This window comes from Arachis duranensis, chromosome 6 (assembly GCF_000817695.3).
Source record: "Arachis duranensis cultivar V14167 chromosome 6, aradu.V14167.gnm2.J7QH, whole genome shotgun sequence".
Lineage (NCBI taxonomy): Eukaryota > Viridiplantae > Streptophyta > Magnoliopsida > Fabales > Fabaceae > Arachis > Arachis duranensis.
The window spans coordinates 12,683,197-12,697,956 of NC_029777.3; the positions used below are offsets into that span (position 1 = coordinate 12,683,197).

A 14,760-nucleotide genomic window follows, 5' to 3' on the forward strand; every position below is an offset into this window, starting at 1 on the left:
CCGCTCCTATCTTTACCCGCGAGTAATAAAATCTTATACCCTAACGCGTTAAGTGGGTACCTGTTTTTGTAACAATTAAATAACAATTTTAAATTTACATATTCATACATAAATTAAAATAAAAACTTAAATTCATACATAAATTAAAATCCAAACATACATATAATGTCTAATAACATAAAATTAAAATAAAAACTAATGTTTGATCACTATTAATTTAGTACTATAATAAAAAATTACAACATTAAATATAAATAAGTCTTCGATCTAATTCTTGATCACTTTCGAACTCTTCATCATCATTAATAGTCTGAAAGTCAAGATTTAAACCTGAAAATCAAAAGAAATAATAATTAATAAATTAATTAGAAGCAACACAGTTATTTTGTGTTCTTTTCTAACATTACTAGCCATGAAATAATACATTGAAAAATTGAAAAAATTAAGCACACCATAAAGTACCTATTGAAAAATCTGAATGAACTATTACAATATAGCAATTAGACCCTGTAAGGTCTCACATCAATTAGGGAGGGGAACAAAGCATGCCTTATAAGGGTGTGGATACCTTTCCTTAACATGACGTGTTTTGACGAGTGAGTGTGGGGGGCTTCGGCTATCATCCCTATCGTTAAAGGCAAAACCGTGAGGCCTTGTGTTCCAAAGCGGACAATATTGTGCTAGCAGGTGGTCTGGGCTGTTACAGATTGTATCAGAGTCGGAGCCCGGATTGATGTGCCAGTGAGGGCGCTGGCCTCCCTTAGGGGGTGGATTGTAAGGTCCCACATCGATTGGAGAGAGGAACGAAGCATGCCTTATAAGGGTGTGGATACATCTCCCTAGCATGACGCATTTTGACGAGTGAGTGTGGGGGGACTTCGGCTATCACCCCTATCGTCAAAGGCAAAACCGTGAGGCCTTATGTGCCAAAGTGGACAATATCGTGCTAGCGGGTGGTTTGTACTGTTACAAACCCATTACATATATATAAACCAAGTAAAATCACAAAGGCCCTAATTTTCAATCAACATATATAAACTTTTGCAACATGCCAACATCATCAATTAGAATCCAAAGCCGATAACGATTTAAAATAAAACATAAAAAATGAATATTTTGCAATAAGGACATGCATATAAATAAAGTGGAGATTCAAAACATTATGCAATAAGGACATGCACATAAGTAAAATGCAGATTCAAATGTAAGATTCACAAATTGCAGATTCAGATTTAAACATTCAGTAAAGGACAGATTCACACATTCATAATGAGGGAGGGAGAGAGAGAGAGAGAGAGAGGAGGAACTTACCACAAACAAAAAAACACATTCTATGATTGGAGGTCATCGCCTTGTCGCTATCACTGCGGCTGAGGTCCACCGCACGTGTGCCAATGTAAGGTTGTTGTCCATTTTTCTTTTTGGTTGTTTGTTATGTTACTATACCCTAACTCCACCATTGTAGGTTTTATTGTTGCATGCCTATCACCACCATACTTCCACCATTCTACAGCCACCATTAGAGGTAATTTTTCTATAATTTTTGTATTTTTTCAGATTTTTTGTTTGTCTATTTGGGATTTTGTTAGGTTTTTTATTAAATTATTGATTAAATTTTTTAATGAAGTGTGCGATCAAGATTTGTTATATTAATTTAGTGTAATTAGAAATTAAATAATGTTAGGTTATGTATGGTGCAATTTAGGGTTTGTTTTGAGTCGATGGTGTTTTGGATGATTGGTAATTTTCTGAGTTTATTGTTGTCTAAATTAATTATTTTTTGAGTTAATTAATATTGATTGTTGTTAATTCTCTAAGTTAATTTTAGCTTGTTAATTTTTTAAGTTAATTGTTGACTTATTGTTGATTATTGTTAATTTTTTTTAGTTTATTATTATCTGAATTAATTTTGCTAAGTTGATTGTTGTTAATTTTACTAAATTTATTGCAATTTACTCATTTGAATATATAAACTTTAATTTGTTTGTTTAATTATAATTTGTGTGTTGATTATGTTTATAGATTGTAATTGAAGGTCCAGAAAATGTGTCTCTTGACAGTAGGTTTATGATGCAAAATCTCCAACTAAATTTGTAAGTTGCTAAAATTGTATAAGTTTAAATAGATATACCATTTGAGAGACGTACATATGCATGTTAGTAGATTACTTGAAATATTAAATAAATATACCATTTGTATAATTATTTTTTTTAATATTTTATTGTCTAAAGAGTTTCAACTATGTAATTTACTTAGCTACCATGAGATATCTTATTTTTCATATCGAACTTTATGTAAGTTCATCTTTTTGAATTTAGAGTATAAGTTTATAATACTATTTTTTTCCATACACGAGTAATTATTATTTTTCTTCTTTATTCTTAAACTTTGATTTGTGAACTTTTAAGAAAAAATTATAGACAAATTATTATGAAAAATTATTGAAATTGAATATTTAAAATTATATATTAAATTTTCAAACAGATTTAAAAAAAATAAAATTTAAGATTACCATCGGATTTATTGGGATAAAAATTAATATCGGCCGGTAATTAGTGGCAGAAAAAAAATTCGCCGGTAAACGATTATCAGCAAAATTATACCAACAGATTTATTTCGACGATAAACATATTACCGATAGATTTTTTTTCGTAAATTCAACAGTATTCGATGAATTTCTTGAAGTGAAACTAATTTGTTGCTGTAACAAGAATGACATTTATGGAGGAGAAGGATTTAGGGTTTATGTTTATTGGGACTAATTTGACATAGTTTTCTTTACATATTGTGAGCAACCATTGTTTAGCCATGTGTAATGCTCACATGTCAAGCTAATGTGACATCTCAGCAAATATTAGCGTCGTTAGTGATAGAATGAACGGAGAGACTAATGTGATTAATTTTAAATCTTTTGATGAGGATTTTGATAATTTAATCTTTTGGAGATCAATTTATAAAAGATGTGATCTTTCACAGACCAATTTGACAATTTACTCAACAAACTAGCTTTATTATCATCAGCCTTCGATGGATTTGCACCATTAGCGAGCTATCTTCCTCCCTCGGGCCACCTTTCTCTTCCTCTCAATTTTCATTTCTATTTCTCTTTGCATCGTTCTCTATTTTTTTTCCTTTGGTGGGTCACTAGTGACTCATTTATTATCTCTCTTGGATTGTAAATCACTATAAAATTCATGTTATTTTGTGAGTTTTTTTTAGATTGTAGCAGTTTAAAATTCTACAAAAAAGATTGTAATAATTTTAGAAACCTTGAAGATTAAAAGTTTTATAAGTTTATTTGTGACGGTTTTATAAAATCTCCAAAATATCATTTAATGGCAGTTTTTAAATAATTTTCTAAAAAATTTTGTGTTGCCTTTGTGTGACAATTTTTTTATCGATTTTTATGATGGTTTTAAATCTTCGCCAATAACATTTTCAATTTTTTTTTAGAAAAGTATGGTTCAAAACTTCAGATTTCACTGCTCTAGATTCCAACATTAAAAAAAATACATAAGAAATTATATGATATGGATTAAAACAAATTAAATTATTAAATAAATAAAATTGGTACAAATATGAAGGTGTGGATTTTGTCTATACTGCATCATCCCTAAAAAATTAAGGCTTCTTTTCCTAATGAAATTGTTACATAACATGGTAAAACAAATCATGAAAGAAAAAAACTACAGGGTGGTGGTAATTTATTTACGGAATACAGAGAAAGGGTAATGACAGTTTTGCTTCAGCATAAAGCATGAGTTGATATATATCTTCAACTAAACTTGATCAGTATACTTCATCATTCCATTGCTTGACTTTCTTCACTTGCCTCTTGTATTCAATCCAGTCAATTTCCACAATATATAATTAAACACAATATATAAAACAAAATTCAAAGCTAATAAACTTCAAATTCGAAACGTATAGAGATAAGGAGAGAGATCAATAAAACAAAATAGTGCATTCGATTTCAAGAGAAAATAAAGGTGATGAATTAGTCGATTTAATATAAAGAAACAACTCGCTGACAATTAACAAGTTTTTAGAACTAGTAAATAAATAAATTTTTATACATAATGTATGTATGCCAAGTGAAGTCAACAAACTATGAACAACATACACATGCTTCATCCAGTATCTACAATTAGAAATTCAACCTTAAAATTACTTTAGAAAAAAAATACCTTGTAAGTACAAAATTCCTAAATTGCATTGTGCAACATGATTTTCAAGCTCTACAGATTTGAGAAAATAAAATTTATACATTGAATGTTAAATTATATAGCAAAGTATTAAGAATTTGAGAATGGAAAACAAATAAAAAGTGTATAAAAACACAAGGTAAAGAGAATTTGAGAATGAGTGGAATGAAGAAGAAAAAAAAAATGCAAAAAATATTGACAAAAGAATCAACAAGAGATGTATTATTGAGAGAGTAGATTTTCTATTCGATCTCAGTAACCTGAGTGTCGAGCAGAACTGGAGATACGTTAGTAGAAAAGATATGTTCACTTTATCACAGAAGCTTTATAGTTGTGGTGAAAAAAAATGAACCTCGACGACAATAGTGATAACAGCAATAGCAACAACGATGACAAAAAAAACTTTAGGATTTCGAACATCTCTTGTTTTCTTTTTTTTTATTACCATGACTATCTCTCTCATCTCATTAGTTTGAGCCAAAAGATAGTTTTCTCATTAGCTCTTTTTGTTTGGATTTTTTAATAGTTGAATTTTTGTTAGATATTTAATGAGACTTTATAGGTTGTCACAAATAAAACTAAAAATCTCCCACAAACAAATAATTTTTTTGTAGTGACTATAGGTGGGGCGGGATAGTGATCAAAGATTAGAGATTTAAAATAGGTTGGATGGAAATTAGAATTGTGGTTGAAAATTTTGAGTTAAATTAAATTAGAAGAAATAGTTTGAAAATTTTGAATATTTTTGTTAATGTTTGGATAATATATCGATGGGAGTCTATTTTTCATTATTATAATGTTAATTATTTGTTTTTTTTTCTATAAATTTATTAACTACTTTTAGATCATTCATGAGCACAAATAATAATTTATTCTAAAATATAAATATGCAAAATCTCTGTATTGCCAATAACGCTCATCTATAACTCAACACACACTTCTACTAAGTCAAATTAAATATAATTGGGTATCAGTAATACTAATACTTCCCTATGAAAGTTGATATAAGTAGATACAGGTAGGGAAAATTCGAAACATGTTTTAAAAGGTCCTGAACTTAAGTTAATTATTTTTACCTAAGAACCTTTTTTGGTAAAAAATCTATAAGTATTTTTGTAAAAAGAAAATTATGAATAATTTAAAAGAATTTGAATCCTCTAAATTTTGAATTTTCACTTGAGAGGATGAAATATGATCTTTCACCATTGAATAATTTTTTTCTCATATTTTCTTTGGGTGCCACTTAGATAAAGATGTCAAAAATGTCTGTTTTTTTAAAGATGTTTTTTAAAAATTAAAATTTAACACATATAATTAATTAAACTGTGTTATTCTTATTAAAATTAGACTGGACAAATTAGTTTAGCAAAAAAATTAATAAATTAAATTTTGAATAAGTCTAAAGTAATATTTTTTTATAAAAAATAACTACAATATTCCTATTATAAAAAAATAACTAAAATACTCTTATTATATATATAATTTTAAAAACTCTAAATCCTAACCCTACGACAACAAAAAAGAAAACGGCTAAAATTTAGAATTTTTAAAATTAATATATATAATAAGAATATTTTAGTCATTTTCTATAATAGGAGTTTTGTAATTATTTTTTATAAAAAATAATAATAATTTAGACTGATTCAAAATTTGATTTACTATTTTTCGGTCAAATTAATTTGTCTGGTCTAATTTTAACAAAAATAACAGAATTTAATCAATTATATGTGTTAAATTTTAATTATTAAAAAACATCTTTGAAAAAGACGTTTTAGACGTTTTTATCAAAATATCTTCCATTTTTTTATCCCACTTATAAAATAAATAATGAAAAATTACACCTTATCCTCTAAAATAAAATTTAAAATTTAGAAGATCTAAATCTAATAATTTAGAACATGCTATATTAATACATTGAATTCCAAACGAATATAATATGAGATCCTGACGTGATGATAGTTTTAAGAAGAGAGATTGATGAGTTGAATTTAATTAAATTGTTGTGGCTGATTATTATTAAGTGTGGAATATAATGAGCATGCATAGATAGATGTTTTGTTTAATTTTTGTGGCATGCGGAAGGTAGCTAGGTAAGGCAAAGGCATTTCCCAGAGACTTTGTGGGCTTTGTCAGGTTTCACTCTCAGATGGGATGAGTCCCCCAATTGTCCTCACAACAGACCCCACACCCCTCCGTTTATAGGACCATCTCACACCATACCCTTACCCCTTCACCCTCCCTTTTATGTCCTTCAATTCCCCTCCATTTTCTCTATTTTCTTCTCTCAACACCACTCAATTGGCCTCCTCTTCCACACTAAGTTTAATTTCTTGCTAAATTATCCGTACACTTTGCTAGAATTTTCGAAATTGAAAATAATATAGCATCTATCTTAAAACACCACCTGAAAAACCCTACAATTGTTAGTTGTTCTCTCCATGGACAAAGCTGAGAGAGAGACGCACGACTTCATGAACGTCGACTCTTTCTCTCAGCTTCCCTTCATCCGCCCTGCTCCGCCCCCTAAAGAAAAGGGCATCAGACTCTTCGGCATAGAATTTGGCGACACTTCGCCAATTTCTACTGTCCAAGAGTCTGAATCCGCTGACACAACCACTAACGAAAACAGCAACAACAACTTAGAGAATAATAACAACAACAACAACAACGGCGAGAGTAGCCGGAGGTTCGAATGCCACTACTGCTGTAGAAACTTTCCGACTTCTCAAGCCCTCGGCGGACACCAAAACGCACACAAGAGAGAGAGGCAACACGCGAAACGACAACACCTTCAGTCAGCCATGGTTCACGGTTCCCTCGCCGAAGGCCACCACCAAGTTTACGGATTCATGAACTACAGGTTCGGATCTTTCGGTTCTTCTCCAACAATGGCTGCTTATCCTACATGGAATAACAGTAGCCACAACAACACCGGCGTCGGAAGGTTCTACGGAACCTCGTCATCATATTCTTCTTCTTCTCCTTCTTCTTCTCATCATCAACAGCCACCCATCAATGGTAACCCCTTGTCCGTGTGGCGAATCCCTAACGGTGGTGGTGGTAGTAACAACCCTATCTTGGGGCGCGAACGGGGGTTTCCTTTGCTTGCAGGGGAAGAAGTGAACGCAAGAATAGGAGCAACGAGGGTGGAATTAAGTCCCAATAATAATAATGGTTCACAAAACGGGTATGTTTATGACTCCAAAACAAGCGTTAGTGACCATGTCAGCTTGGATCTTCATCTGTAACATTTATAATACACCAACAAAATTTTTATCAATAACTAATTATCATTATTATGCTGTCATCATCCATTTTTATATAGCCTGCGGAGACGTACTCTATATTATATTTATATAAGAATGTGGATTATTCCTTCTTAATTATTGTTGTTTTAGGGGAATATTAAGACCAATATATTTACTGAAAAAAAATGAGAAAAATAGATATATAATTGAAAAAAAAAATATTGGTCACTTAATATTTTTTATTATTTCATTATTAGTTAATCTAAGTTGTAGAATTGTAGATACAATTCCCAGATCAATGAGTTTTAATAATTTCATTTGTTTCTTGTTTAATTTTCCACTGTTTGTTTGGTTAATTAAAATTGTGCATACGTGTGAAGAGTACAAGATAATGTTAAGTTGGCATGGACATTTTGTCCTAACACACGTGTGAGTTTCCAAGATAATATTGGTCCAGAGATCACAGGTGGTGGGGGTGATGATACAGAGGGTGGGTTTCTGAATTCTGATTCAGTGCAATGTAATTGAGACAAAGGTAAATTGATAAAGTTCGGTTTCCATGATTGCTATAATTTTGCAGATAATAACAAAGTGCCAATAATTTTATTTTATTTCTCTTTTCTCAACATAATCACATTATTTTTTTTGCTGACACCATAGCTGTCCAAAATTAACTTCCAACATCTATCTATCTATCTACATATATACCATACATTCATACGCTTCTTTTGTTCTCATCAGTCACTTGTTTCCAGTGCAATCATCTGGAATAGAAAACGATAGGTGTCTGTGTTTGTGTGTGAATGTGTGCCAATCCCCTTAATATTATGTCTTTTATGCGGGAGAGGTTTTTAACATCATATGACTTCAATTAAATCATTAATTATTTTTAGTCAATATTAATCAACTTTTTAAAATTATTTTTTACTTAAAATTTTAAATTCTAAATTTTAACTTTAAATTTTAAAGTCTTCAAAAAATAAAGATTAAAATATAATTTTATAATAGAAAATAAGTTACATTGATTAATTAAAAAAAATATTAGAAGATCATCATAATTTATTATTTTTTATCAATATTTAGTCATAAATTTAATTTCTTTAATCTAATTCTCTTAGTCTAATAATTCAACAACATACTTTATTTCATATTTTTAGTTTTTTTAGTCTAATAATTTAATAATATTCTATATTTTAAACATTAATGACTAATTGATTGTCAAAAATAATAAATTTTGATAATTTTTTAATATTTTTGTTATTTAAAAATTAATTTTTTATATTTATTCTTACCAGATGTCATATAAATTTGATATTTTGATTGATCGTATGACTCATTTTTATGTGTATAAATGCATTTATATAAATTTTATTATTATAAACAAGTATATAAATTATGCAAAATAATAATAATAATAATTTAAAATAGTGTTTACATCTCAAATCTCACTACATGAGTGTTATATAGAAAAAAACTATGATCCATAAGACTGGAATATCAGATTGCATTGTATTTTTGTCATGTTGTGAGAGCATCTGAGAAAAGTTTGAAGCTGATTTTAGTAGGCACCTAGGGCTTAGGAGACAATATAGGCTTATATCAATTGCCAATAAACACGCATACACACATTCTCCCTTTTATTTTTCTCTTTGCCCCTCCCCTCTCTCTAAAACAAATCAACAAGTAGAATAAACAAGGAACATATTCCGCAAGAACATACCAATGCTTCTTCTCTGGTGTCCATTGCAGTCAATTTAGGTTGACCTGAAATATAAAAATGTTCCTATGTTACAACAAATATATATTTGAAATCATATTAATTGTTATATATACATGGAGGAGGACCCAGATTTAGAATTGGAATTGGAACAATTAGATTATGTAACACATGGCAATAATTAGGGGTGATGATGGTTCAATTCAAAAAATAAAGTAATTTAATTAAGTAAGGTATATACTAATTATAGTAAGCTTATGAGAATCAACAACGTCACATATTCGTGTAAGAAAAATTCACATGCAGTTCAGTTATTTCTATGTAAAATTAATCAATAGTTGAATATCAATTTAGTTAAATATATTAAATTATTTAAGAATTTTCGATTACCAATTTTATATAATTAAAGACAACTGCATATGAGTCTCTCTGACGAGCATATGTATATATATGTATGTCCCACAACTAGGGAAGGGATGGGTCACTTATTTATGCCTTGTTTGCAGACACAAAACTCATCATTCAGAGGCTGTGGTACCAATGGGGCTTACTTGACTTTAAAATAGCAAAACCAACCCCCAAGAAAAGGATGTGTCTTCCTTTTCCTTCAAAGACTTTAAGGAACACATATATAGTTATTGGGGCTCTCATCATGCATTTTTTTTCTTTTCTTTTCTTTTCAATTAGGGTTGCACATACACATACACAGCCATTTTTTTTATTCTTTTTTTTTTCTCATTGTAACTTCTGCTGCAGCCTTTGCTTTTGTCTCTGATTTACATAGAAAGAGAGAGAAAAATTAGGTGGCTTAGTTTTTTAGGTTGTGAGTGTATGGAATTGAATAAGATTCCTTATATGGGAAAAGATTTCTGATGGAGGGCATGTTCTCTTTAACAATAATTCAGTGTTAATGATTATTAGTACTCATCGAACACTGTCTACTTTAATCATGTGTTATCATTTTGCAGCACAACAATTCAGAGTATGTAGATATTAATATGACAACAATGGATACTACCCAACTTATGATATTTTTGTTTTGTATAAAATTAAATTAAATTAAATTCGGAAGAAATTAAAATGAAAGGAAATCAATCACTCGTATGTTAATTGTTAAAGTTGATCCATCACCTGGTTCAAATATTTTTTGGTGTTTCTTAATTTTTCCTGAGAAATGAAAGGAGACTATTCTTGTTTGGAATTTATTAGTTAAACTTGTAATTTGAAATGTGCCTCTGCTATTATAGCTTGTTGGTTCCAAAAGGGGAAAGATAATTACATTTCTGACGTTTGTTTTCCTGCAATAAATAAAGCATACATCAACATTTATTAGTATGTTAGTCTAGTACTTTGTGTATATTGACGATTTTTATTTAAAATGTTTTGATTTTTTGACATGAATTGAAAGACCACTTCTTGTTTCGGTTATAGTATGGATAACATTAGTTTGTGACAAGCCAATAAATAAAAAGCAGGTGTGTTCAAATTTTATTTTTCAACATTTTCTACAATGAGTAATGCTACATGTACATTAAAATTAGCCACAGTATAAAATATATGTTGAAATATAAATACACATTGAAAATAAATTAAACCACACATATATTTATACACGAATATATTGGTGACTGATTTTAATAACTAATTTTGGTATACAAATAACATTTTTGTTTTACAATATATACGGATCGGAACCTTTCAACACTCAACATATATACCTCTTGAGTCTTGATCAGATATGAACGGAAATGATGATTAGTAATCAAATGTGTACATTTCTATTCAGAGCCATATGCATTACATGAGAAAAATGGAATACAACAAACAAGAGATGTGACAAGGTACAACTCTATGCTTAGAAATTTAACCTTGTGACAAAACTATTTCTTTCAAAGTTTAAATAGATATGAAAAGACACATAATATATTTTAATAATTTTTTAAAAAATTTAAGTCAATAAAAAATATATAAATAATTCTAATTAATCTTTAACAGCCATTGTATAAGAATAAAACGTATTGCGACAATTGTTCATTTTTATCAGACAATTCACATAGGTTGGATTCTCTGGTTCCTTAAAAAAATGGAATGACACGGGCAAAATTTATAATGCATTGAAATATTTGACAATATAATGTATGTACTCATACAAAATAATAATAAGAATAATAAGGGGACTTCTACAATACATAGTCGAGTTTTTGTGTTGATATTTAAATAATTATTTAGAAAGTGCACATAAAAATTTAAGTAAATTTTAATTTCTAAAATAAAATTATTAAATTTTAATAATAAAAATATCTTATTTTTTAATAATATTTATAAAAAATTATTTCTAAAGTATTTTTTAATATATATTTAATATATAGTATTTTTCTGTTTTTAAATTTTTTAAGAATTTATTTGTTATTCATATCTATTAGAATTATTTTTGTCAGTAGTGTAAATTTTTTAATATTAATTTGGTAATTTATCCTAAAAACCAATTTAATGTTAATCAAGATAGTAAGTATTTTATGTTCAAACAAAAAGTCAGGAGTTCAAGTATCAGCTATTATATAAAGTATATTCTTTATGAATTATATATAATGAATGATATTTTAAGAAAGAAAATTGTGTCATACTCATATAATTTTAGAGAGAAAAAAAATTATCTTATTTAACATTTATTAATTCTAACAATAATTAATAAATACTAAATAAAATAAGTTTTAACTGTTTTGGCTAATTTTCACTGGTACCAAACATTTTTGTAAATCTATTTATATTATCAATTAAACTCTTAATCTTTTGTTAATTTGAATGATAATGTATAGCAAGTGGCCAACTGGAATTCAGCTACATCATCATATATATGCTTCAAACTTCAAACTTGTGGAAAGTGGGCTCATATTTGTAATCTTATGTAAACATGGTGGGCTCATATTCCTTGTTTTTGACATATTTTAAGCCCAACAAGCACACATGTATAGTTGAATACGGCCCTAACTAATTAATGTGTATTGTTTATTGAGTATTATATTGACCAAAACAACGAAAGCAAATTAATGAGTAATGGCTATACTAGGTTTCAACTGAAAAATGTAATCATCCAATAAGCTCACAAAATTGGTGCCTAGCGTCTTGCCACCATTTGGGTTTATCTCAATCATTTATATAAGAAAGCAACATGCTTCATTCCTTTATTATATATGACACTCTCTTCTATTAAAAATAAAATTTTATTTTGTATATATATTGTCAAAATAGTGCGGAGATATTCTCATCTAAACTATATATAGGAGACCCTACAATATAAATGCTAGTGAGTATAGCTATTCGTATATTAATTTTATATTGGCTTATTATGTAGACATGTACCTAGATGAAAAAGAAAGATAGGCTTATTAATTTTGGGTTGCGTCTTTAATTTCTATTTTATATTACTATATTTTAAAATATTCTCTATGTTTATAAATAATTAGTTAAAAAAATTTAATACATATATTAAAAGTTATATCATTTTAAGAAAAAATACACTATCTAGTAAGTTGTGAAGTAATTATTAAAAGAATAAAATAATATCGTATTAAAAATATAAATAAAACATATTGTTAGAGAATTATCTTCATTGAATGGAGAATCAACCTACATGCTGCAATGGAGTGCAATGCGGTTTATGATTTATGAAGGCCACTAAAGACACAGAGAAGAGTACACACTGAAACACATTATGATTTAATTTATTTATGGACCACGCACATAATAATTCAAGAAGGAAAATAGTAAAAGGCAGTATTATTTAAGTGGACGAGGTTGACGTTTATATGGTAACTCGCCATTTTATATAGTGTTTATGATCATATTTGATTATGTATATATTTTTACAAAATGCAAATTTTGAACATTAAAATTAGCTATAGTATATTTTTATATAAATATATGTATAATTTAATTTATATTTAATTAATATGTATTTTATATTTGGTTTAATTATTCTAGTAATTTTTATAATTTTATTAAATTTATAATAAATTTTTTATTTTTCTTTCTTTGAATTAAGTTCATATATTATCTTTAATTTTATAATTAGATCTTTATTAGTATAAAAAATATTAGAGTTAACGAAATATTTTTCACAAATTGAAGGCACTCATAATTAAAAATTTAGTTAGATGTTTGACCATCTATTTTTTTAAATGAATATTTTGTTAATTTTAACGTTTTTGATACGGAAAAGAGACTTAATTTCGAAATTAAAATCAGTATAGGAATCAAATTGAAAGAAAAAAATATAAAAACTTAATTATAAATTTGGTAAAACGATAAAGACCAGAATAATTGAACCTTTGTATTTTAATGAGTATTTTACACTAATAATTGGTTTTAGTACAGTATACACCTAATATAGTTTATATTTTTATTGTAATTAAAGAATTTTTTTATAAAATTTTTATACTATTAAATGTTTAAGTTACAGTAACCAACATTATTTAATTTGCTAGCAAAATCCTAATCTCCATGATAAATCTAAAATGATTAGAAGTAGATTCAGCAATTAAATGATTAGATTGATGAAAAGTTATTATAGTGACGTAATAACTTGAGGTTGGAATCCAATGTCATTGGTTGAAGATTGTTTTTGAATTGAAAGTCTTAATTTGAAAAAGGACAATAATTACATAAATGTAGTACTATATATATAAGGAGGTATTGAATAAGAAGAACAATTAAGAGGGCTACCCAATTTTAGGAGGTGCTGGATGTAGGTCTTTATGGTTTTGCAAGTACTCTTATTCGTATTCTTATGAATTGGACCATCAATTATGAATTAACGTAACATGTCAATGCAAATGTTTTGGTCCAGTATATAGTGGACGCTATCATTTTTCATGTGATACCCACCTAAAGAAAATTAAGGAGATGAAATTTATATTATTCATTAACTACTTTCTGCACGCACCATATATATCAGATATATATGGATAATAATTAATAATAACAAGCCAGAAACTTGAACACTACTACTGGCTATGAAATATGACTTAGTAATAAGAAGGCAGAAACTATTGAACTGGAAAATCTTAAATATGGTGGTGATGATGGTGGTTGTGGTTGTTGCGGCAGTGATAGCGACATGTGAGAGGAGGTATATATGGTTTAGATTGTGAGGATGGTAAGAATAGAAGAACAGAATATATATAACATAGCTAATTTAAAAGACTTGTCAACAAAGCAACAACTGTCACATTTTGAATGTGTTATATGTTATGATGCATGGACATGGAATACGACATAACACGCGATATGCAGATATACGAATTTGAAATTTTTATGAAATATAGGGACATAGAATATATATAAAATATAAAATATTTTTTAGATAAATTGTAATAATATTTTAATATTTTATTGATATTAAAATATAAATTAATTTTTTAATTATTTTTAATGTTTTATAATTATATAAAATATTTAAAATATTTTTTATTTTAATAATTTATAATATATATTATTTCTAAACTCATTTTAAGAATACATGTTAAGAATAAGACTAGACACGTTGACATGTAATGATATTCAGGTGTGTCCAAGGATATTCTAAGAATAA

At 27.9% G+C, this 14,760-nt stretch overlaps 1 protein-coding gene across 1 annotated transcript; it reads left to right on the forward strand.

The window, feature by feature from the left end:
* The first annotated feature begins 6,349 nt into the window (after nt 1-6,349).
* Nucleotides 6,350-7,623, forward strand: LOC107492869 (zinc finger protein 8). The gene has a single exon (XM_016113917.3). The coding sequence runs from the start codon at nt 6,644-6,646 to the stop codon at nt 7,451-7,453; it is 810 nt and encodes a 269-aa protein (XP_015969403.1). The 5' UTR covers nt 6,350-6,643; the 3' UTR covers nt 7,454-7,623.
* Nucleotides 7,624-14,760: the final 7,137 nt, after the last annotated feature.

What these genes read in the sequence shown, in the direction of transcription:
- LOC107492869 (XM_016113917.3), top strand. Translation starts at nt 6,644, where the DNA reads ATGGACAAAGCTGAGAGAGAGACGCACGACTTCATGAACGTCGACTCT.